At 53.3% G+C, this 24,383-nt stretch overlaps 1 protein-coding gene across 1 annotated transcript in view; it reads left to right on the top strand.

The window, feature by feature from the left end:
- PLPP3 (phospholipid phosphatase 3) overlaps positions 1 to 24,383 on the top strand; it is a 55,224-nt gene that overhangs the window by 10,960 nt on the left and 19,881 nt on the right. The window contains exon 2 of the mRNA XM_064146929.1: positions 19,000 to 19,157. Coding sequence (XP_064002999.1) covers positions 19,000 to 19,157 — 158 coding nt within the window. The remainder of the gene's footprint in view (positions 1 to 18,999; positions 19,158 to 24,383) is intronic.

The following is a 24,383-nucleotide window of genomic DNA, read 5'->3' as shown; positions in this document are numbered from 1 at the left end:
TTGATGCTCAGCAAGTAGTCATGGCCTCTGTGTTTGGGGGGCGTTGGGCCTTTCCTCAGGTCTGGCTGAGCTTGGTGCTGGCTGGAGTGAGCAGCCAGCCCAGCTCTGGTTATCGCTCCCACCGCCACCGACAGCAAAGTCTGTGCCTGGCTCTCTGTAGCAGCGCAGTGCCCATGGCAACCAGTCCTGCTCCCCAAGCATTCCCAGGGCTTCCAAGGCTTTTCTGCAAAGCCCACTGCTCTTCTAAAGAGCTGGTTTCCAAAGGGGGAGTTGCAAAGAGCATGGCAAAATGCTGGGAAGCAGGCCTGGGCGTTGTATGCTGGCTGCATTCATGTTCCCAGTGGTGTTCAGGGGGTGACTCGGATGGATGTGTGGATGGAAAGCTGATGGCAGGCAGCAAAACTCCTTTGAAGTTGATAGCTGTGAATCAGTTTGGTGTTAGCAGGCTTCTGAAGCTGCTCTTTGATCACTCATCAGATGACTCTCTTTGGGAACCTCTTCTCCCCTCCAGATTCTGGGTTGCAGCCTGGCTGAAGCCCCAGCAAAGTCTTGTGCCAGGGTTTGAGCCCTTTTGCCCTTCATCCTGCCCAGGCACATTGCACAGGAGGTTTGTGCCTCTGGGAATTTCTAATCTAAGGAGATGGGGAGCATGCAAGAGCATCACCTTCAGGCATGGGCAGAGAGCTGGAGCCTGGTGAGGTGAGGGCATGCTTTCAAGGCAGTATTTCCAGTGTGGATGCACCCAGGTGCCCAAAGCTTCCTGAAGTAGCTCCAATTCCTAAGAACATCACTGAAGCTGCAAACTTCAATGCTTCTGCCAGTCCTGCCAGGCCATCACCCACCTCCAGAGATACCAGCAACAGAACAAGGGGACACAGCCTCAAGCTGTGCCAGGGGAGGTCTAGGCTGGATGTTAGGAGGAAGCTTTGGCCCAAACCCTGGGAACTGTAGACTTCCTCCATGTTTGCCACATCAATGAGGATCTGACTGCAGAAGGTAGAGAATCATAGAATAAACCAGGTTGGAAGAGAGCTCCAAGCTCAGCCAGCCCAACCTAGCACCCAGCCCTGGCCAAGCAACCAGACCATGGCACTCAGTGCCCCAGCCAGGCTTGGCTTCAACACCTCCAGGCACAGCCACTCCACCACCTCCCTGGGCAGCCCATTCCAATGCCAATCACTCTCTCTGACAACAACTTCCTCCTTACAGCCAGCCTAGATCTGCCCTGGCACAGCTTGAGACTGTGTCCCCCTCTTCTGTTGCTGGTTGCCTGGCAGCAGAGCCCAACCCCACCTGGCTACAGCCTCCCTGCAGGCAGCTGCAGACAGCAATGAGCTCTGCCCTGAGCCTCCTCTGCTGCAGGCTGCACACCCCCAGCTCCCTCAGCCTCTCCTCACAGGGCTGTGCTCCAGGCCCCTCCCCAGCCTTGCTGCCTTTGTCTTGGTGCCCCTTGTTCAGTTGCTGGTTGCCTGGCAGAAGATCCCAACCCCACCTGGCGTCAGTGGAGCTCTTGGGCTTAGGTATTGGTCTATTTTTCCTTACTTCCTTTTCCAGAGTTTGCAGCATTTGTGACTCCCTCATGGAATCCTTCCTTTTATTTTCTTCTTTGCCCCCTGTAACCTGGTAGACTTTGGGGTTTATTTTCCTTTCAATCTGGCACTCCTCACTTCTTGACCATCCCTGCAGCTCTAGCATGCAGCTGCCACTCTGCTCGCGGCTCCCACAGAGCGGGTGGAAAACCAAGGTAACAGCAACATTTTGAGTGAAGGGGATGAAATGTGGGGATAGGTTCAGCGTATTTCTTTGTCATTGTTGGAGTCCTATTCAGTCTGGAGCTGAATAGGAGGCTGATTAGCATGTGGAAGCATTTCTAAAGCATTGAGCTGGCAGGGCTGGGTGGTTTGTGTTGGAATAGTTCTTTTTTTTTTCTCATCTGTGGGTTTGTTGGGGTTTTTTTTCCTTAAAGGAGAAGTTTTGTGGCATGCATTTTCCTGACTGAGCTGGTAGGAATCTCTGTCAAAAGCAAAAACCCCCATGGGGAAAAAAAAAAGTCAGGCAGCATCTTGGAGGAAGCCTGTTTGGATAAATCACTGCATGCACTGGCACAGAGAAGTGTTCCACTGCCTAAAGCTCCCTGGGCTGCTGCAGGGCCCAGGCATGCTGCACCTTTTAAGCAGCTCAGAGAAGTGGGACAAAGTTCGGGATGCATCTGGATGGTGGACACAACAAGAGGGGTGTTGCTTTCTGCTGTCACAGAAGTGGTCTGCACTTGTGGGCATGGCTTTGTGAGTGCAGGCTTGGGCCCACAGTCTGACAATCCACCTGCTGAAACGCTCATCAGTTTGCTTCCGCAGCGAAAGGTGCAGCACTGAGGCTCATAGGTTGGACTGGATGAGCTTGGAGGTGTCTTCTTCCCTGGTTGATCCTATGACTGGATGATCTTGGAGCTCTCTTCCAACCTGGTTGATCCTATGACTGGATGAACTTGGAGGTCTCTTGCAACCTGGTTGATCCTATGACTGGATGATCCTGGAGGTCTCTTCCACCCTGGTTGATTGATTCAATGATGGACCAGCTCACAGCAAGTGAAAAAGTGCTGTTCCTCAATGACATTGCTTCAAGGCATGACCCAAGGCTGCTTCAGAGAAGAGGATCTATTCTTTTTGTTTTCTCTTTGGTGCAGGGCTGATGTTCTCATTACAGGTCCCTGTTCTTCTCCTTGGGTGGTAACTGAGATTATTGCTTGGATGCTACCTGTGGGTCTTGGTGGATCTGTACTAGATCATGGGTTGTAGAATCATAGAGTTTGGTTTGGGTTGGAAGGAGGTTTGGGTTGGAAGTGACCTTTAAAGGTCACCTAATGCAACCCTCCTGCCGTGAGCCAGGACATTTTCAGCTAGATCAGGTTGCTCAGATCCCTGACCAACCTGACCTGGGATGGTTCTGGGGATGGGGCATCTACCATCTCTCTGGACAACCTGGCCCAATGTTTCATCACACTCAGTGTACAAGAAAAAGTCTTCCTCAGATCCAGTCTAAATCTCCCCACGTTTACTTTCAGACCATCACCACTCACTTTATCAGGAGCTGTCACTACAGGTCCTGATAAAAAGTTCTTCCCCAGCTGTCTTTTAGATCTCCTTTAAGTACCTGAAGGCCTCCATAAGCTCTCTTCCACGTGGGAGTGTCCCCTGCCCTTTGGAAGGGTGGGATTCTGGGGTGCTCGCAAAGCCCCTGGGAGAGGTGAGGTCCATGCCAGGGCTGCGTGGATGTGGCAGACAGAGTGGGCAGTGAAGACAGATGCAGTTCACTTCTGAGCTCAAGGAGTGATGGACTTGAGGTGGTTTGGCAAGCAGGTGGGAGTCAGACCCCCTGGGGGGTGCCCGTATGGCACAGCCACCACGCCTGGGCTTCTGTGATGCCTTCTCTTCAGTTATTCCAGCTCGAGAGAGAAAAAGAGTGACTCTCCAGCTGGCTGCTCTGCCTTTTGTGCAGACTCCTGAGGGCTGATTAAAGCTGTTGTTTGATTAAGGACAACTTAGCTCCTCGGTTCGAACTTCCCCATGAAAGGATCGTTTGAAGTAATTCTGTGATATTTTCTTTTTCCTCCCTCCCCTTCCTTCTGGAACACGAAGCAAGCTCCTAGCACCCTGCCTGCCCCAGCGCCGAGGGTTTGAATTGCTATTACAGGACCACAAACCTGCTGGCGAATCTGGCTGCTACCAAAGGCATCCGAACATTAAAAAGCCCTGCAGAGGGGTGGGAGGGAGTTCAAGCTCAGGATACGCTGATTTGGAAAGGGAATCCAAACAAAGAGGCTTTTCAGCAGAGGCTGAGGCTTGGCTTCTCTCAAGGGCAGTTTGGGCTTGGGGAAGCATCCGGGAGGAGCGGCGCAGGAGTCCATGCGCTGGATGCTGCGCGGTGTAAGGTTTCCCAGCACAGCGCGGTTTTGTGTTGCAGGCTGGAGCTGGCTGTGAGCACCTCTCTCGCTCTGCTCTTTCTCCTCTTCTTTTTCTCTTCTTCTTTTTTTTTTTTTCCTCCTCCTTTTATTTCTGTTGGAAACAAAGAAGAAATTTAGGCTTAGGAAAAATAAAGGTTCCCATCTCCTGCAGGTTTGGCAAAGCCTGTTGCTGTTGATTCTGGAAGCGGGGACCCAGTTGGTGTCTGCGACCTGGAGAAGCTCTTTGCTGGGTCCCACACCAACCTCATCGGGACGTTTTAGCGTGTTTAAAAAGCACAGGCTTACTGCAGGGGCCTGTGTTGTTGAGGGGACAGGCACCTTGTGAAGAAGAGGCTGGCTCAGACAAGGAGAAGTGGGAAGAGGTGGATGCTGGGGCACCTTTTCTGCAGCAGGAGGGATGCGAAGTGAGGCGTGCATCCAGCAGGGCTCCCGGTTCCCACAGCATCCCTGTCCCTCAGTGCCACCACGCTCTTGAGAAGTGCCAGGAAGAGCCAGGCAGGGAGGAGGTGCTACCAACCATCCCAACCAACCACTTGGGTTTTTTTTTATAGGCACCAGATGGTTTTAATAGAGGAAAGCTGAACTTCTTATGACCCTTCCCCACAGACGCTGTTTGTTGTTCTGTGATTGTGGCCGGGACAAACCCGTGTCCCAGAACCTGCAGTGACTATGGGAGCTTGCTGCCTGGTCCTTCTCCCACCCCACCACGAGTCCCTCCTCACGGCTACCCCCACGCTCCCCTGCCTGCTCTGCCTCCAAATTATCTGGGGGAGGCTGCTGGCCATGAAAGACTCGAAGCTTTCCACCCATCCCTGGTTAAAGAGATTAGCAAAGAGGACAAATTGGAGAAGCCCAAACCATCTGAAAGCAAAGCTCAAGGAAGCAATAAAATGTCAGGCCATGTTTTCTCCTCTAGCTGATTAAAAGTGCTCCTGATAAGCAAGAAGGCTTTCATGGCTGGACAAGACCTGTGTCGTGTCAAATGCAGTGAAGGGTTTAGTAGAAGGATAAAGTGGCGCAAGCGCTGGGTCGTGCTCGCAGCCCTCCTGCAGTCAACTTATCCCCCCAGGGCTGAGGGTGTTTTGCAATATGGAAGTGAGAAATGTGACAGGAGGGGGGAAAAATAATAACCCAACCCACAACAGTGCTTCTTTTTGCTGGAAAGAGGAAAATGTAGGAAGTGGGGGTCTCTGGAGGGGAGAGGGGAGACGCTGGTGTCTGAGAAGGTAACGCAGGCACTGGCTCTTGGTGGAAAGCTGCCTGACAAAGGTGAGGGAAGAAGAGTAAAAGCTATCAACTTATTGCCAGTGAGGCTCTCTGGGGGCTGTAGGAATAACCAGACCCCATCCAAAGCTGTGCTTCTTGAGTGCAGAGCTGTGCCTTGGGGAGCACTTACATCAGAGATGGCCATTTCTCCCAAGTTCCCTGTCCTGGCCCCTCTACCCAGTCTGGTTTCTGCCCGGGAGCAGCAGAACCTCCCTTGTCCTGCTGCCCATACTGCTCCTGAGCCAGCCCAGGATGCCATTGGCTCTGCTGCCCACCTGGGCACTGCTGCCTCCTCTTCAGCTCCTCTCTCCCAGCACCCTCCGGGCCCTCTCTGCCTGGCTGCTCTCAGCCACTCTGTCCCCAGCCTGTAGTACTGCTTGGGGTTGCAAAGTCTCCTGCTCTCCATGGAAAAACCAGCAGGGATGGTGAACCAATGTCCAGGTCTGTGCCAAGATGCTCCACTGGACCTGTGATTTTTCTTCATAGCCTGAGAAATCTGTTTGGGGATCAAACACAGGGGGAGAATGAAAAAGCAGGGAAACAAAAGGCTTAGCTTCCGTGGCCTTGTGTTTGACTTCCCAGGGTTTTAATTGCCAAGGGCTGCAGTGGGAGCCAGCTGGCTGCAAAGGGATGCAGAGCTCAAGTAAGAGAAGAAGGGCTGCTGTTATGTGTTCCTGCAGGAGGTGCAGCTTTGTCATACTTTTTTCCCCTCCAAAGGTGAATTACTGTACTTAGGTACTTGCTTCCTCACCCCCTCTACCTGCTGCTTGAGGCTCCTGCTGTTACTCATTTGCTGCCTACACCAGTAAGAGCTTTACCTGCAGCTGGAACAGCAAGTATGGAGCCCAAATTGGGCCTTTACCTGCAGGAGAAGAGGAGGCTCAGGGCAGAGGTCATTGCTGTCTGCCTGGATGTAGCCAGGTGGGGTTGGGCTCTGCTGCCAGGCACCCAGCAGCAGAACAAGGGGACACAGCCTGGAGTTGTGCCAGGGCAGGTCTAGGCTGGATGTTAGGAGGAAGTTGTTGGCAGAGAGACTGACTGACACTGGAACGGGCTGCCCAGGGAGGTGGTGGAGTGGCTGTGGCTGGAGGTGTTGAAGCCAAGCCTGGCTGGGGCACTTAGTGCCATGGTCTGGTTGGCTGGGCAGGGCTGGGTGCTAGGTTGGGCTGGGTGAGCTTGGAGCTCTCTTCCAACCTGCTTGATTCTATGATTCAACTTGTGAGGCCTTGGCCAGTGCACCAGCGGGTTTGCATGTCCCTGCAGCTGCTGGTGCAGAGTGACAGCAGGATCAGACCCACCAGTGTGTGGCCTGGGAGCAGGCTGGACAATCCCAGCTTTGCTGCCAAACCCTCCCTTGCAAAGGAGGGGGAGGGGAAGGGGAAAGCGACAGCTCTAAAAGCAAACCCATACTGAGGCATGGGATATTTGGCAGCCCCCATTGTCTGCATCCCCACGTTAGCTACCTGCGACTCGTCCAGCAGCACGTTAATTGCTGTCCCTGGGTGGATGAGGCTTTGGCATCAGCTCTGCATGTAATTACAAGCCACACACAGAAGGACAGAGGCAGCTAATGAACTGCTGCCAAACTCCAGCTCCGCTTCTGCGGCTTTTGAAGTTCGCTGGGCTTTCAGCAAGCACTGAAAGGCATCAAATCACTCCTTTGACAGCCTTCAGAAAAGGCTTGGGCTGTTGAATAACTGAGCCCCTCCGGACTCCCAGCCCAGAAACTGGAGCATCTCTGGGTGCCTTTCCCAGCGGAGCAGTAAACAGGCTGGAAAGAGAGGAGAGCCTCCTGCGTGCTGCTGGGCTCCTGCCTCGCTGGCTGCAGCCACTGGCCTCCAGTTGCCACCAAGGGCTGCAAGGAAGGGAACTATTTCCTTTTAAAAGTCCTTCAAAACAGCCCTGCTGATGCTCCAGGCTTTTTTCCCCCAAAGCCTCCAAGCCTTGAGAAGGGAAGTTGGTCTGGAGTGGGTTCCAGCAAGTCCCAGGCACCCAGGGACAGAGTGAGAGGACACAGCCTCAAGCTCTGCAACAGGGCAGGTTCAGGCTGCATGTTAGGGAGAAGTTCTTCACAGCAAGAGTGATTGGCATTGGAATGGGCTGCCCGGTGAGGTGATGGAGTCACTGTCCCTGGAGGTGTTTAAAAGGAGCCTGGATGAGGCACTTGGTGCCATGGTTGAGTTAATTAAGATAGGTTGGACTCAATGATCTTGAGGGTCTCTCCTAACATGATTAATTCTGTGATCCTGTGAAGTTAGAGTCATAGAATCAGGCAGGGTTGGAAGGGAACACAAGGATCAGCCAGTGCCAACCCCCTGCCATGCCCAGGGACACCCTACCCTAGAGCAGGCTGCACACAGCCTCAGCCAGCCTGGCCTCAAACACCTCCAGCCAGGGGGCCTCAACCACCTCCAAGCTGCATGGGTCTGTGGCATGAGGGAGGTAGCAAAAAGTGGGGAGGAGGATTAAGGGTTTCTGCCCCTTTTGGGGGGAGAGGTAGGTTTTGCTGGCAGTAGAGTTTTGGTGTTTGGAGGTTGTTTAGGTGATTGGAGGTTTTTAGGTGTTGGGAGGCTGTTTGGTGTTGGGAGGTTGTTTAGGTGTTTGCAGGTTTTTAGGTGTTTGGAGGTTGTTTAGGTGTTGGGAGGCTGTTTGGTGTTGGGAGGTTTTTAGGTGTTTGGAGTTGTTTGGTTTCTTTGGTGGCTGCTTTGTCGCTGGGATTGGCTTTGAGCCTGAGCTGTTCTCCTCCTCTTCCCATGTCTGAGGTGACAAAGGGAGTCGTGGCTGAGATGAAAACCAGCAAACCATGAAAACCTGAGGGGCTGGGTTTTTTTCCAGGCAGATGCCGGGTGGGTTTCATGACAGTACCATGGTGAAGAGGAATAATGCAGCTTGGCACGAAGCCCTCCAACATAAAGCCCCCAAACCCCCAGCAAAACAAAAAACCAAACCCAGAAAAAAAAGGGGGGAACAGAAGAGCCTTTGTCCAGATTCTCCATAATGAAGAAAAAAGGGCTGCTGTTCCCTTGGGCTTCTTTAACCTCCCCCCCAGTTTATTCACACATTCAGCCTGGACGTGAGGAGGAAGTTGTTGAGCATGAGAGTGGTGAGAGGCTGGAATGGGTTGCCCAGGGAGGTGTTTAGGGCCAGGCTGGCTGAGGCTGTGGGCAGCCTGCTCTAGGGTAGGGTGTCCCTGGGCAGGGAAGAGGTGTTGGAACTGGCTGATCCTTGTGGTTCCTTCCATCCCTGCCTGATTCTGTGATTCCTTGACAGCAGGACACAGTTACTGATAGACTGGCAGGGAAAAATGGGAGATAACAAGTGTGGGGTCTAGAAATTGTGGTGCTTGTTGTGTCCCTTAAGTCAGCATCCATGGAGACTTGGCCTGGGGTATGAGAATGCTGCCTGACCTAAGGCCATCCCTTCAGCAAACTGGGCTATGAAATGTCACCTGGCTGCCCACTGCAGCCCTTGTGGGAAAGGCTGGTGTGACACTGGGAGTGACAGGGTGGGTTTGCCCACCAGGGCTGGCCCTGAGCTTGCTGAAGAGGATGGTGAAATTGCAGGTGTGCCTGGAACACCCCTGTGTCACCTGGGCTTGGGGTTTCTTAGGGGGATAAATAACCCAGCCAGCAGTCTGAGATGGTGTGCAGAGGGGAACCATGCTGTCCTCCTCTCTGTGGCTTTCAGGGCTCCATGTCATTTACAGGGTCTCACCAAGGGAGGCAGATCACAGAATCAAAGAATGAACCAGGTTGGAAAAGACCTTTGAGATCCTCGAGCCCAACCTAGCAGCTAACCCTTCTGACTGTCTAACCCATGGCACTGAGTGCCCCATCCAGCCTCCTTCTAAACAATGGAGGAGCCCAGCAGTGGACACAGCACTCCAGGGGTGGCCTGCCCAGTGCTGAGCACAGGGGCAGCAGAACCTCCCTTGTCCTGCTGCCCACACTGCTCCTAAGCCAGCCCAGGATGTGTCAGGGTGGGTGAGAGCTCTGTCAGAAGCATGAGCTGGGCACCTCTGTCACTGGCTGATGGCCTTGCCACGAGAGTAGCTCAGAGCTCTGTGGGCAGCGAGGTGGCAGCGTGGCTATGGCAACAGCTGGTGGATCTCTGCCTTCCCCAGCAAATTCTGCCCTCCCTGTCATACAGAGGTGTTTTAGTTAGGAACATGATTGATTGGTTCATTTATTGCTCAAATATTACCAGTGAGTTCTGCTCTGGCAGGGAGGGTTGAGCCTGGTCTCCAGAGGTCCTTTCCCAGCCCTGCATTCTGTGTCTCGTGTACTGTTAGGCATGAAGGTGCCACTCTGCTGCAGTCAAAGTGCAGGAGGAGGGAGGGTAGTGATAATCTTGCACCTCTGTACCCCCCCCCCAGATGCATAGGCAGAGCCTTACTGAGCCTTACTCTAGGGACCATGGAGCTCAGAGCCCTGTTGCTTGAAAGTCCTTTGCATCACTTCCACTTGTGCTCATGGGGGTTTTTGTTGCCTTTCAGCACTGTGCAGGGTGGGTTACACCCTGGAAACCCTACCAAGTCCTGACTGCTGAGGGGGAAAAGTTTCATTTCCAGTTAATCAAGGCAGTTGTGTAATACCATTTTCTCCTGGGGAACTTCCAGAAAAAAGAAAGGAGGAGGTGGGGGCATGGAAAGGGGAAGGGGGGGGGGGGTAGGTATTATATAAAGCAAGTCTATTAAGAGGAAATAAATTATGAATTAAAAGTGATTAGTGAACCTTTAAGGAAGAGGTCAGAAGTGCCTTTTGCACTACAAACTCTTTGAGCTTTCAGTGCTTGTATTTGGTTTCAGAGTTACAAGCAGGCCATATTTATGCAGGTGGCTGCTGCTTCACATCTGAAGAAGGATTTTGCCTTTACAATAGGGTACAGTGACAGAACTGGGTCAGAAAGCAAGGAAACAACAGGCTTCAGCACTCTGGCTGCAGCTTCTGCCACCTCCTGCTCGGGGGCTCCCCAAAGCGTGCTTAATTGCAGCTGCGGTGCCCATCTGGGATGCTCTGGGAGGGGGGAGAGGAAACTTGGGAAGCCCAACAGATGTTTTGGGGGTTTTGTTTTAGGTAAGCTGCCTGATGTTGATCAGGTGAGCTGGTTTGACTTTTGTTTCAAAAGCTTTGCACCTTTATTGATCTTACTTGAGATGTGGTTGGCTGCGCCGTGTTGGGCTGCAGATTCGCATTTCCACTTGGTCCTGTTTGGGTTCCTTGGCCTTTTCCAACCAGGTGATTCTGAAAACAATGCCTGCAGCCCACACAACTTCCCTCTTGAATAGAGGGTGATGGAGCAAGGCAGGTTTGGTGGTGTGTAGGGAAGTAGTAATGTTCACACGGCCAGCACGCACCATAGGGCTGCTGTGAGTGGAGCAGAATCACAGAATCACAGAATCATACAACCACAGAATCATAGAACCACAGAACCACAGAATCATAGAATCACAGAATCATAGAACCACAGAATCACAGAATCACCGAATCACAGAACCACAGAATCACAGAACCACAGAACCACAGAATCATAGAATCACAGAATCATAGAACCACAGAATCACAGAATCACAGAACCACAGAATCACAGAATCACAGAACCACAGAATCACAGAACCACAGAACCACAGAATCACAGAATCACAGAACCACAGAATCACAGAACCACAGAACCACAGAATCACAGAACCACAGAACCACAGAACCACAGAATCACAGAACCACAGAATCACAGAATCACAGAACCACAGAATCACAGAACCACAGAACCACAGAATCATAGAACCACAGAATCACAGAACCACAGAACCACAGAATCATAGAATCACAGAACCACAGAATCACAGAATCATAGAACCACAGAATCACAGAACCACAGAATCACAGAATCACAGAACCACAGAATCACAGAATCACAGAACCACAGAATCACAGAACCACAGAACCACAGAACCACAGAATCACAGAACCACAGAATCACAGAATCACAGAACCACAGAATCACAGAATCACAGAACCACAGAATCATAGAACCACAGAACCACAGAACCACAGAACCACAGAATCACAGAACCACAGAACCACAGAATCACAGAATCATAGAACCACAGAATCACAGAACCACAGAATTACAGAATCAGTCAGGGTTGGAAGGGACCATAAGGATCATCCAATTCCAACCCCCCTGCCATGGTCAGGGGCACTACCCTAGATCAGGCTACCCAGAGCCCCACAAATTGTTTTGCCCCACAAATGCAGAGTTTTGTGTGCATGTAGGTGTTGTGGCTTGGACAAGAACTTTTGTTCTCACTAGTGCATCTTTTTAGGTAGTAAAAATAGGAGTGCCCTTCGGTGTAAAGCTGCTTTAGTGCCTCAGTTCGTGCCAGCCTCCCAGGAGGAACAGCTTAACACGCTTCTCAGAGTGGCCTTCTCCTCTCTCCTTCTTTGTACGTGGTGTTTACCTCTGGAAATAGGTAACAGGTACCTCCCTAAAAGCAGTGTCTCGTCCCAGCACAAGCAGTGGCAGCACTCTGGAGCTCCTGGAGCGTGGGTTTGGCAGGCTGTGCTGCAGCCACAGGAGGAAACATTGCTACCCAGGCTCCAAATCCACAGGAATGTGCAGTACGTGAGAACAGTTTGATAGTTTGATTTTGAAGCATCTGTGACCCAGGGAGAGCTTTGCTATAATGACAATCTCCCCAGGTTTTTTTTGGGTCAGTCCGTTTTGGGTCGGTAAGTTTTGGGTTTATGGAGTGGCAGTTAGCAAATGCTGAGTGGGACAAAGGCAGTTTGCCTTGCCACTGCTATCTGCAGAAGAGTGCTTCTTTCTAGTGGCGTTTAATGGTTGCTGTAAAGGGTAATTCTGCTCCTTTCAGCGTGGAGATAAAGGACAGAAACCAGCTCCATGGCACTTTGCTAAGGATTAGCAGGAGGAGGGTCGAGAATGCTTGAGGGGGATTCTTGTGTGGCGATGAGACAGAGGAATCAGGTGAGGTCTCAGCTGAGGTTTCTGTTTAGTCTGGAAAGGAGAGGCTGAGAGGGGATCTTATCGATCTTCATAAATAGCTGAGGGGTGGGGGGCAAGAAGCAGGGGCCAGGCTCTGCTCAGTGGTGTCCTAGGATAGGACAAGGGACAATGGACACCAGCTGGACCCCACTGGGTCAATAAGCATGCTCCAGTTTGCAAAAGGGGTAGCATTTACTGCAAAGGACAAGTTGGTCTCTGGGTGATGGGTTTGGGCAGCAGGTGGGGATAACCTTCGTTCCCAGCACCACCACTGGCTCCTGTTAGAGGCACTTCTCAAATTCTTTTGCAGCTTTGGGGTTGTTCAAAGAGTTGTCCACACAGGGAAAGAATGAGCAGCCTTGGCTTTCTCTTTCTCTGCTGCTGGGCCAGCAGGCATGGGAGGGCATTTGGCTCAGCACTCCTGAATAACCAGTTCTATTGTGAAAATAAACAGGCAAAAAGAAAACCCCAGAAGTATGAACCCAGAAAATGTCATCATCTGGGTCAAAATGAACCTGGCCCTACCCCTGAGCAAGTCACTGCATCATAGAATGTTAGGGGTTGGAAGGGACCTCCAGAGATTGAGTCCAACCTTCCCCCCCAGCCAAAGCAGGATCACGGTGACTCCACTACCTCCCTGGGCAGCCCATTCCAGTGCCAATCACTCTCTCTGCCAACAACTTCCTCCTGACATCCAGCCTAGACCTCCCCTGGCACAACTCCACGCTGTGTCCCCTTCTTCTGTTGCTGGCTGCCTGGCAGCAGAGCCCAACCCCACCTGGCTACAGCCTCCCTGCAGGTGGCTGTAGACAGCAATGAGCTCTGTCTGCTAATGAGGTGTTGAAGCCAAGCCTGGCTGGGGCACTTAGTGCCATGGTCTGGTTGCTTGGCCAGGGCTGGGTGCTAGGTTGGGCTGGATGAGCTTGGAGGTCTCTTCCAACCTGCTTGATTGTATGACTCTATGAGTCTATGGCTTACTTACTGTGCTGGCAGCTGGTGGGCCTCAAAATAGAGGTTTATGTTGAAGTTCCTATGACTTTTGGCTGGAACATAACTCCTAATAGTAAAGTGGCCTGGAATGTCACCCTCGTGACAGGGAGGACATCAGACAGATTGGCAGAGGGAGGTGAAAAACGTTGATGTGAGGAACCTACAGCAAGTGGAAAGCAAATTCATGCCTTGTTTTTGTGGAAATGAGCCTGTTGTGTGCCCTGAGAGCTTTGCAGGCAGGTCAGGTCAGAGAAATGCAGGCAGTACTCTAAAGCAGGTACCTGCTGGGCAGTGAAGTCTGGGGTTTGTCTGTCTGCTTGGAGAACTTTCTATCCTCTTGTGTTTGCCTAGCTGGGAGCAGAGCAACTGTAGCAGAGCTGAATGGGGATCTGTTTGGCAAACAAAGACACCAAGTGTGTTTCCAAAACACGGGCAGATGCTCAGAGCAGTCTCCTGGACTGCTGGAACCCAGGCGAGGAACAAGTAAGACCTGAGCAGGCAATCAAATAACAGTGGTGAAGGTACTCTCATTCCTGACGTTGGCTTGCTGGGGCTCTGGAGGGAGCTGGGGCTCTGGAGGCAGCTGAAGGGTGACCCCATTCATGTTGATAAAGATGTGGAGGGCAGTGTGGGGAGGATGGAGTCAGGCTCAGCTCAGTGATGTCCAGTGCTAGGACAAGGGGCGATCATAGAATGGTTTAGATTGGAAGGGAGCTCAAAGCTCAGCAGTTCCAACCCCCTGCCTTAGGCAGGGACACCTCCCACTAGAACAGGTCACTCAAGGCCTCATCCAACCTGGTGCTGAACACCTCCAGGGAGACTGCGGAGCACAGAGTCATCTTTGATCACGTTGGGTGCTTCTGTGCTCCACAGCCTCCCTGGGCAACCTGTGCCAGTGTCTCACCACCCTCACTGCAAAGAACCCTTTCCTAACATCCAGTTTGAATCTCCCCTCTGCCAGTTCAAACCCATTCCTCCTCATCCTCTCATTCCCAGACCTTGTCAATAGTCCCTCCCCAGCCTTCCTGGAGCCCCCTTCAGATCCTGCAAGGCCACTCCAAGGTCTCCTCCAAGCCTTCTCTTCTCCAGCCTGCACAGCCCCAACTCTCTCAGCCTGTGCTCACAGCAGAGCTGCTGTAGCCCTCTCAGCATCTTGGTGGCCTCCTCTGCACTGCCTCCAACACTTCCATGTCCTGCTTGTGCTGGGGGCTCCAGAGCTGCCCCCAGGAGTGCAGGTGGGGTGTGAGGAGAGCAGAGCCAAGGGGCAGAATGCCCTCCCTGTCCCTGCTGCCCACACTGCTCTTGCTGCAGCCCAGCACAGGGTTGTGTCTGGGCTGCACTCCCCCTGCAGCCTCCTGTTGAGCTTTTCCTCAGCCCAGACCCCCAGGTCCTGTTCCTCAGGGCTGCTCTCAGCCATTCCCCACCCAGCCTGGAGCTGTGCTTGGCACTGCTGACGAGAGCAGCATGGGTGCCAGCTGGTGCAGCAGAGGTTCCATGTGAAGCTAATGAAAAGCCTTTTCCCTGTGAGGTTTGCTGGGCCCTGCAGCAGGCTGCCCAGAGAGGCTGCAGAGTCTCCTTCCCTGGAGACTTTCAAACCCCACCTGGATGTGTTCCTGCGTGGCCTGCCCTGGGTGACACTGCTCTGGCAGGGGGTTTGGAGTGGATGTTCTCTGGAGGTCCCTTCCAAGCCTGGGCACTCTGTGGTTCTGTGTGAAGCAGCCACCTTCTGCAGCCCCCCCTGGAAGCCTCCCGTTGCCTGGCTCCCGTCGGTGTTTCACACGTCTGGAACTGTCTACAAATAGCATGAACCCAGTGAGGGTTTTTTATTCATGTACCCAGGATCAGCCACTAAATACTTCAAACAAGAAACCTCCTCTCTCGCAGGTACCCAAATATTTACAGAGCTATCTGGCAGGAGGAGTGAGCTGCCCCTGCCTCAGCCCTGCCAGGCGCTTTGATGCTCTTTGTTCACCCATTAAGGTCCGTGTCTAACCTACCGAAACCTTCCAAGCCACACCCAGGGCCTGGACACTGCCAGCCAAACACATCACAGGGACCACAGACCCTGCCATGGGCTGCCCAGGGAGGTGGCTGAAGCCCCATGGCTGGAGGTGTTTCAGGCCAGGCTGGCTGAGGCTGTGTGCAGCCTGCTCTAGGGCAGGGTGTCCCTGGGCATGGCAGGGAGTTGGAACTGCCTGATCTTTGTGGTCCCTTCCAGCCCTGCCTGATGCTGTGACTCTAAGCCTTCACTGCCCACCCATCGGAAGCGCCGCAGGCTCTCACCACGCTCATGGTGAAGAACTTCCTCCTCACCTCCAGCTTTGCTCCATCCCCCCCAGGCCTGTCACTCCCAGACTTAACCCCTTTGCAGTGATTCCACCCCTTCCCCCTGGTCTGACTTCTCAGAGGCTCCCAAGATCCAGAGTCCTGTGCCCCACACAGAGCCCTTCCTTCTGCCCCTGATTTGGTGCACGTTTCCAGCCGGTCAGAGAGTAGGTGTGGGTTTTGGTTCGCCTCGGTGGTGCTGCCTCAGGTTTTCAGGCTGCCAGCCTTCTTGGGATGATGGAGCATCAACTGGCTCCTAGAACAGATGCTGCCTAGAGAAAGGAGTTCAGGTTGGGGTTGGGTGGTTTTTTTCTTGCTAGATTTCCAGGCTTGATTTGCTTTATTGAAAATGGAAAGACAAATAAATTGAAGCCCTGCACCGAAATACCTCAGCACAGGACACCAGCAGCTAGAGGTCACCGAGTCACTTGGGCTTCCTCCCAGCACAAGCAAGATCCTTTTTCAGCCTCCCGCCCCGCGGCGTCCTGCGGCGCTTGGCACAATCCGGCAGTGTCCGCACCTGCGCCGCTGGGAGCGGGGCTCAGCCTGCTTGGAGGGGCAGGATGGGTCCCCAGCAGATCCCTGCTGCGCTGCTGGGAGCGGGGCTCAGCCTGCTTGGAGGGGCAGGATGGGTCCCCAGCAGATCCCTGCTGCGCTGCTGGGAGCGGGGCTCAGCCTGCTTGGAGGGGCAGGATGGGTCCCCAGCAGATCCCTGCTGCGCTGCTGGGAGCGGGGCTCAGCCTGCTTGGAGGGGCAGGATGGGTCCCCAGCAGATCCCTGAGGCTCAGGGCAGAGCTCATTGCTGTCTGCAGCTGCCTGCAGGGAGGCTGTAGCCAGGTGGGGTTGGGCTCTGCTGCCAGGCACCCAGCAACAGAACAAGGGGACACAGTCTGGAGTTGTGCCAGGGCAGGTCTAGGCTGGATGTTAGGAGGAAGCTGTTGCCAGAGAGAGTGACTGGCATTGGAAAAAAGGGAAGGGAGAAGGGAGAGAAGGAAGGGGAAGGAAGGGAAGGGAGAGAGAGAAGGGAAGGAAGAAAAGGAAAGGAAGGCAAGGGAGAGAGGGATGCGGAAAGGAGAGAGAAGTGAAGGAAGAGAGGGAAAGGAAGGCAAGGGAAAGAGGGAAGGGAAGGGAAGGGAAGGGAAGGGAAGGGAAGGGAAGGGAAGGGAAGGGAAGGGAAGGGAAGGGAAGGGAAGGGAAGGGAAGGGAAGGGAAAGAGGGAAGGGAAGGATGGAAAGGAGGAGAGGTGAGGGAAGGGGATCTGAGGGTACTGCCTTGCTGGAACAGTGTCAAGGCTCGGTTGCCAATGTCCCACTAAGCCATGAGTTCATAGGAGAGCAAACAAAACCATTGGGTTTGAGTTTGGTTTTAGGCTGTGCCTAGGTGAGCTCTAAGAAACAGTCAGGGCATCTAGGCCAGTTCTGCTCCCCTGATAGCTGTGGCAAGCCCTACAGAGGATTGCAGGGCAGAAATACTCCCCCATGCTGTTCAGTGAGTGAAGGGAAAACAAATCTTGGTCACTGCTGGGTTCACATAACCTGCAGGAACATTCTTCTCTCTCTCTCGGTTTTTGGTTTTGTTGTTTGGGGTTCTTCTTTTTTCCCTCCTCCTCCTTTTTTTTTGTCTTTAATCTAGTTGTGAGCTTTCAGCTGTATTTTTATTGTCTGTGGGAACATGTGTTTTACAGACCTGTCATGTGAAAGCCATTAGCAAAGAGGAACTGGGGAAATAACAATCAGCCACGTAACCCTGGCATGGCTGCTCCCCGGCTTCAGCTGCTGGGCTGCCGCTTGGCGCTGGCTTTCCTCCTGCCATCTTTGCTGGGGGAGCTGCAGGGCTTTTTAAGTGCTCTGTACCTGTCAGATTGTTGGCATCAGAGGCATGTTTGGGGGCCAGGCTGGCTGGTGTCACAGTGGGTAAGGGGCAGAACGAAGGGCAGCTGGATCCAGGTGAGAACGAGGAACCACACAGCACAGAGTGCACTGGGTTGGAAGGGACCTCCAAAGATGGGTGGGCAGAGGCCAGTGGGATGAGACTGAACAAGGCCAAGGGCAGGGTTCTGCACTTTGGCCACAACAACCCCAAGCAGCACTCCAGGCTGGGGCCAGAGTGGCTGAGAGCAGCCAGGCAGAGAGGGCCCTGGGAGTGCTGGGAGATAGCCCTGGCCACTCTCTCTGTTGTGCCTGGGTGGCTCTGGGGGTCTGTGTGGTTGCCATTGCTCACAGATGATGACATTTTCATTTCTCTTGGGATTAACAAAACCCCCTAAGGATCCTGGGTGAGCAAACCCAATACCATGGGGGAAAAGTCCTGGGTTAAGTAAATGCATTAAGTGTGCAGGGAAAGTCCTGGGTTAGGTAAACCTCTTTCCATGTAGTTGGAGGAGCCAAAGTGGATTGTGCAATGCGACATGCAGGAGGTGGCTGATGTGGAGAAGGGGGAGCACTCTTCTGGTGGCACTTTGAGCAGCCTGGATGGTACTCTTGCTGCAAGGGACACCCAGAGGGTCATCAGTGCCGCAGATGTGCTGTGGACAAAGTTAGGTCAAACGCAAGAGCAGTCAGTTCTTGTTTGGTTTGCCTTTTCCAGGAGGAAAATCCCTCTGATGTCTTAGGCTGCTGGCTGTGTAAACAAGCCCACAGATACTTAAGCAAGTTAGTGGTTGGCAGGTAGTCCCCAGTGCTTTCTGGAGGATCTAGATGGGTGTGAGGCCTGTTGCCTTGGCCCAAGGACAGCTCTGAACCGCTGTGCATTTGTTTTCTCCTTACCTTGGGTTTCACTCTCTCAGCCTGTCCTCAGAGCAGAGCTTCTGCAGCCCTCTCAGCAACTTGGTGGCCTCCTCTGGACTGGCTGAAACAGTTCAGCAGTTGAGTCAAGGATGGATGCTCCACAGCTGCTCAAAGCTCGTAGTTGTGTGGCATTAGTAGGTACAGCCAGAGAAGAGAGATCCACAGAAGGCTTCAGAGGCATAAAAAGAATGAGGCTGGAGTGGAGCTGTGCTGCCCAGGTAGAAGAAGCTGTGCTGATACTCGATCCCCCCAGTGTTTGTTTGCAGAGCTGGGGGCTGCCCTGCCCTGGGGCACTGGGCAGAGCACTGGTCCCTGCCGGGGGCAAAGTGCCAGATTGGTTTTCATGGCTTTCTGCAGAGGGATTGCTTCAGGGGTCCATTCCTGTAAGTTAATATTTGCAGTGCACAAGGCTTAACTGAAACCAGGCAGTGCAGACATCTGATAACCATAACAGAGGAGATGCTTTTTCCCCACAAGACCCACTTGGAAAAACAAATCCCAGCGCTGCATCCCCTCTGGAAAGATAGCAGTGTGGAAAGGAAAGCATCAGGGGCGGTGCTGTGCCGTGTGCGAGGCAGCTCCCACCTGGGGTCGGGTGTCTTGTTTTGGTGTGAGGTGGCTGTGTTTGCCTGGCTTGCTGATAGCTTTGTCTGCCCTTCTCTCTAGCTGGGTTGCCCTTCCTCATCATCGAAACGAGCACAATTCAGCCCTACCAGAGGGGCTTCTACTGCGACGACGACAGCATCAGGTACCCGCTGAAGGCAATGGAGACGATCAACGACGCAGTGCTGTGTGCTGCAGGCATCCTCATCACCATCCTTGCAGTGAGTCCTGCCTCTGAAACCTCTTCTGCTGGCCCTTGAACACAGGCTCGTAGAATCAGGCAGGGCTGGAAGGGACCACAAGGATCAGCCACTTCCAGCCCCCTTGCCATGCCCAGGGACACCCTACCCTAGAGCAGGCTGCACACAGCCTCAGCCAGCCTGGCCTCAAACACCTCCAGCCATGGGGCCTCAACCACCTCCCTGGACAGCCCAGTCCAGCCTCTCACCACTCTGCTGCTCAACAACTTCCTCCTCACCTCCAGCCTCACTCTCCCTACCTTCAGCTTTGCTCCATTCCCCCCAGGCCTGGCACTCCCTGATAGCCTCAAAAGTCCCTCCCCAGCTTTTTCGTAGACCCCCTTCAGATGCTGGAAGGCCACAGGAAGGTCACCTGGGAGCCTCCTTTGCTCCAGACATCCCTGATGGCTTTTTTTTTTGGTCACCTCTTTGGCTGCTGGCACAAATGTCCTATTGGTGTTGGGTTGTTCAGCTCAGGCTGCGCTGTCTGCCGGGGCACACATCTCTGTGATGGTTTCACTTCCATCTAAGAGTGGAGCCATAAACGTTTGCAAATGAAAGCTTGTAATGAGAGTAATGAGATTACTCTTGAAGCCTGTAAACAGGCCCAAAGCTGTTTGGGCAAGTCTGTGAGCTCCACAGGAGGTTCATTTCACCTTCCAGTACAAGTTCAGAGCAGAAACCGAGAGCGCAGCGTCAGTACGGACTTGGCATGCTCTGGCCCTGTTCAAATAACTTCTGGTATTTGCCTGGTCTGTAAGGTTTAGGGAAAAAGAAAACAGCAGGAAAAAAAGGTAGATCTTCTCAGCCAGCAGTGCCTGGAAGAGTTTCACAGGTTAGTGTTGGATTTCTAAGAGATTGTTGTGTTGGAGCCATTTTAAGAAGACAATTAAAACCTTCCACGGGGGAGCATGTTCCCAGAGTCCTCCCTATAAAAAGTAGTTAATGAACCACCTCCTTTCCAGTGCCTCCTCCTTTCTCTTTTCTTTGCCAGCTTTCCTAGAGCTGGGCTAGGAAATGGTGGCAGGGTGAGAGCTTTATGTGTCAGCCAAAATGCTGAATTCGGCCTGCGGAGCAGAGCCTTCCTCCTCACCTCCTCACACCAGCACTTACCTGGTGCTGGCACAGGAGCCTTCCTCCTCACCTCCTCACACCAGCACTTACCTGGTGCTGGCACAGGAGCCTTCCTCCTCACCTCCTCACACCAGCACTTACCTGGTGCTGGCACAGGAGCCTTCCTCCTCACCTCCTCACACCAGCACTTACCTGGTGCTGGCACAGGAGCCTTCCTCCTCACCTCCTCACACCAGCACTTACCTGGTGCTGGCACAGGAGCCTTCCTCCTCACCTCCTCACACCAGCACTTACCTGGTGCTGGGACCGGAGCCTTCCTCCTCACCTCCTCACACCAGCACTTACCTGGTGCTGGGACCGGAGCCTTCCTCCTCACCTCCTCACACCAGCACTTACCTGGTGCTGGCACAGGAGCCTTCCTCCTCACCTCCTCACACCAGCACTTACCTGGTGCTGGCACAGGAGCCTTCCTCCTCACCTCCTCACACCAGCACTTACCTGGTGCTGGGACCGGAGCCTTCCTCCTCACCTCCTCACACCAGCACTTACCTGGTGCTGGGACAGAATCATAGATTGGAGCAGGTTGGAAGAGAGCTCCAAGCTCACCCAGCCCAACCTAGCACCCAGCAACCAGACCATGGCACTGAGTGCCCCATCCAGGCTTTGCTTCAACACCTCCAGGGACAGCCACTCCATCACTGTCTCCTGGTTGTTGGTTAAACACTTCCAGCTGGAGATGAAATTCCCCTCTGAAAAGTACCTACCTTTTCCTTCTTACCTGCTGCCAGCACAGCTCAGGTGCTTTCCCAGAGACCTGCTTTTGGTCCTTCAGCTAGGAGAGGTAAAGATGAAGAGATGAGGAGCAATTGTTCCCTTGGCTTTCATCTTCCCTCCTAGGAGCTGTGTCACAGGCAGTAGGTGTTTTAGCATGGCACAGTGCCTGCTTTGCTCATGCCCCATCCTCAACCTGGCTGCTTTGTGCTGTGAATACCTCCATCATTTCCTCTCCTCCCCATCGTTTCCTGACCGCATACACTCACTTAGCAAATCAGGTCCCCAAAACTGCCTCCTTCCTATTCTCCCTCCCTCCTCAGAACAAGCCTGAAGGGTGCCAGAGCCCCACATTCTATAAACTCAGCCAAATTTTCCCCTGCAGGTGAACTACCCCCGAGTGTGGAAAAGCCATAAAAACGAAATGCAAAAGCCTCTCATTTGCACATTGCTGCTGGAGCTATCAGCAGGCTGGCTCCGTGCTGAGTGTGCTTCTGATCACTAACGAGGCAGTGGCAAACGCAGCAGCTGGAAGAGGAGCTGGAAACATAATCAGCTGCCTGTGTCACCCATCGGCTTCCTACCACGAAAGGGCAGGTCAACCAAAAGAGAAGCAAAGTCCCAGAGAGCTTAGATGTCTCTGCCCTGCTTGCACTGTGCCCACAAGAAATGGAGCTGCATTAGGTGAATCCAGAAGCTCAGCTATGTGCTGTGCAGTGCTGCAAACGGCTGAGGAGCAATCGAAGCAACAGATTTCTTTGCTATGGCAGCAGGCATGGAAAATTCAAGTCAGCCTGACCTCTCTTTCTCAGATGCAACCCAGATACCAGAATCACTGTAGCATAATAGGAATTCCTTCCAAATCCACAAATCCACTCCTCTTGCTCACAGTTGTTTGCCTTTGGAAGGCAGGACAGTGGGTTCTGAGGACTTCCAGAGAGGTGGTGTCGGGGCTGGTGCAGACAGAATTTCCCTGCCCTGGCTTTATGTGGTGTCATGGGCAGTCAACCCTGGGGTAAAAGAAGTCTGGCTCATGTTTTAAATGGCTCCAGGACACCCTGAGTGCTCATTAAGCAAATAGCAGAGGCAAAGACCTTTGCTTCCATCAGGATGTGAGATGATATGCATTTGGTTTTAATACCTCTGTACTGACTTCAGGCAAACTTGCATGCAGATGACCCTAGAGAGGCTCATGCTCCCCAGGGCTGTGCACTCCTACATCTCTCCTGACTACTCTTCTTGATGGAAGAGCACAGATTTGTTCAGCACAGAAGCATGCAGATAGTCACTGGGATGGCCAGGAGATACTTCCCTTCCTTCCATGTGCTGGGCTGCAGCAAGAGCAGTGTGGGCAGCAGGGCAAGGGAGGGCATTCTGCCCCTTGCCTCTGCTCTCCTCACACCCCACCTGCACTCCTGGGGGCAGTTCTGGAGCCCCCAGCACAAGCAGCACATGGAAGTGTTAGAGGCAGTGCAGAGGAGGCCACCAAGATGCTGAGAGGGCTGCAGCAGCTCTGCTGTGAGCACAGGCTGAGAGAGTTGGGGCTGTGCAGGCTGGAGAAGAGAAGGCTTGGAGGAGACCTTGGAGTGGCCTTGCAGGATCTGAAGGGGGCTACAGGAGGGCTGGGGAGGGACTATTGACAAGGTCTGGTAATGAGAGGAGGAGGAGGAATGGGTTTGAAGTGGCAGAGGGGTGATTGAGACTGGATGTTAGGAAAGGGTTCTTTGGAGTGAGGGTGGTGAGACACTGGCACAGGTTGAGGGTGGTGAGACACTGGCACAGGCTGAGGGTGGTGAGACACTGGCAGAGGTTGCTCAGGGAGGTGTTCTGCACCAGTCTGGATGAGGCCTTAGTGACCTGTTCCAGCAGGAGGTGTCCCTGCCTATAGCAGGGGGCTGGAACTGGCTGATCCTTGAGTTCCCTTCCAACCTAAACCATTCTGTGCTTCCTCTGAGCTTCATGTGACACCATTGCCGTGGTGCCTGTGTCCCCACAGCTGGTAGCACTGCAAAGGCTTTGAGAGTCACCTAAGCAAATGGATCCAGCAATTACACAGCTGGATTATCTGTGTTCTGCAGCTGAAAGTGATGTGATCAGACAGAGGGAGCATTGCACCAGAGGCATAAGTGATTAGAAGAGCTCTAAAAGTAATTACAGGCTAATTGGATTGCTGGAGATACCTTGTAAAATAGGCATGACAAGCAAAAGGCTGCAAAAGGCATTCACAGGCAGGAAAGGTTTGCTGCTGGCTTCTCTTTAGGGCCGTCTTTCTACAAGGTGTGTGTCAGTCCCCCAGGAGCTGTGCCCTGGTACCACCTCGGTGTGGCACACGTCCTGTGTGGATGGCTCCCAAGAAGTACAAGGCATAAGGCATAAGCTTCATAGCTTTAGGACTTGTTTTCTTTCCAAGGTGTCCTTCCAGTTCGTGCACATCTGTGCTGCATTAGTGTTTCACTGTCCTGCTTTATCTGGGACAGCACTGCCAAGAAAACAAGCTTACCCAATTTCTAGCTTCCAATTAAGGTAGAGCCATGGGTTTAACTGAGCAGAGAGAGTTCATGGCTTGCCCAGCAGCGTGCAAGAAAGGGAATGAAGTCTCCAGTTTACAATCTGCTACATGTGTGCAATTACCCAGACCACCAACGGGGAGAGAGCAGTGTTAGTCCCCAGGCTTTTGTTGCTCCATGCTGGAAATGGTCACATGCCTTCCCCAAGAGCCTCAGCATCTGCTTGGCAGTTTGGACACCTTGGTGAGATGGCACATCTGCCACTAACAGATGTCATCCTCAGTTCATCCTGTCCCCACATGGCAAAAGCAACCTGGCCTGAACACCTCCCTGGGCAACCTGTGCCAGTGTCTCACCACCCTCACTCCAAAGAACCCTTTCCTAACATCCAGTCTCAATCTTTGCCACTTCAAACCCATTCCTCCTCATCCTCTCATTACCAGACCTTGTCAATAGTCCCTCCACAGCCCTCCTGCAGCCCCCTTCAGACACTGCAAGGCCACTCCAAGGTCTCCTCCAAGCCTTCTCTTCTCCAGCCTGCACAGCCCCAACTCTCTCAGCCTGTGCTCACAGCAGAGCTGCTGCAGCCCTCTCAGCATCTTGGTGGCCTCCTCTGCACTGCCTCCAATACTTCCATGTGCTGCTTGTGCTGGGGGCTCCAGAGCTGCCCCCAGGAGTGCAGGTGGGGTGTGAGGAGAGCAGAGCCAAGGGGCAGAATGCCCTCCCTGTCCCTGCTGCCCACACTGCTCTTGCTGCAGCCCAGCACAGGGTTGTGTCTGGGCTGCACTCCCCCTGCAGCCTCCTGTTGAGCTTTTCCTCAGCCCAGACCCCCAGGCCCTGCTCCTCAGGGCTGCAT

Source organism: Pogoniulus pusillus, chromosome 8 (assembly GCF_015220805.1).
Source record: "Pogoniulus pusillus isolate bPogPus1 chromosome 8, bPogPus1.pri, whole genome shotgun sequence".
Classification (NCBI taxonomy): Eukaryota; Metazoa; Chordata; class Aves; order Piciformes; family Lybiidae; genus Pogoniulus; species Pogoniulus pusillus.
The sequence above is the reverse complement of the archived record's forward strand: the minus strand, read 5'-3'. Positions and strand labels throughout refer to the sequence as shown.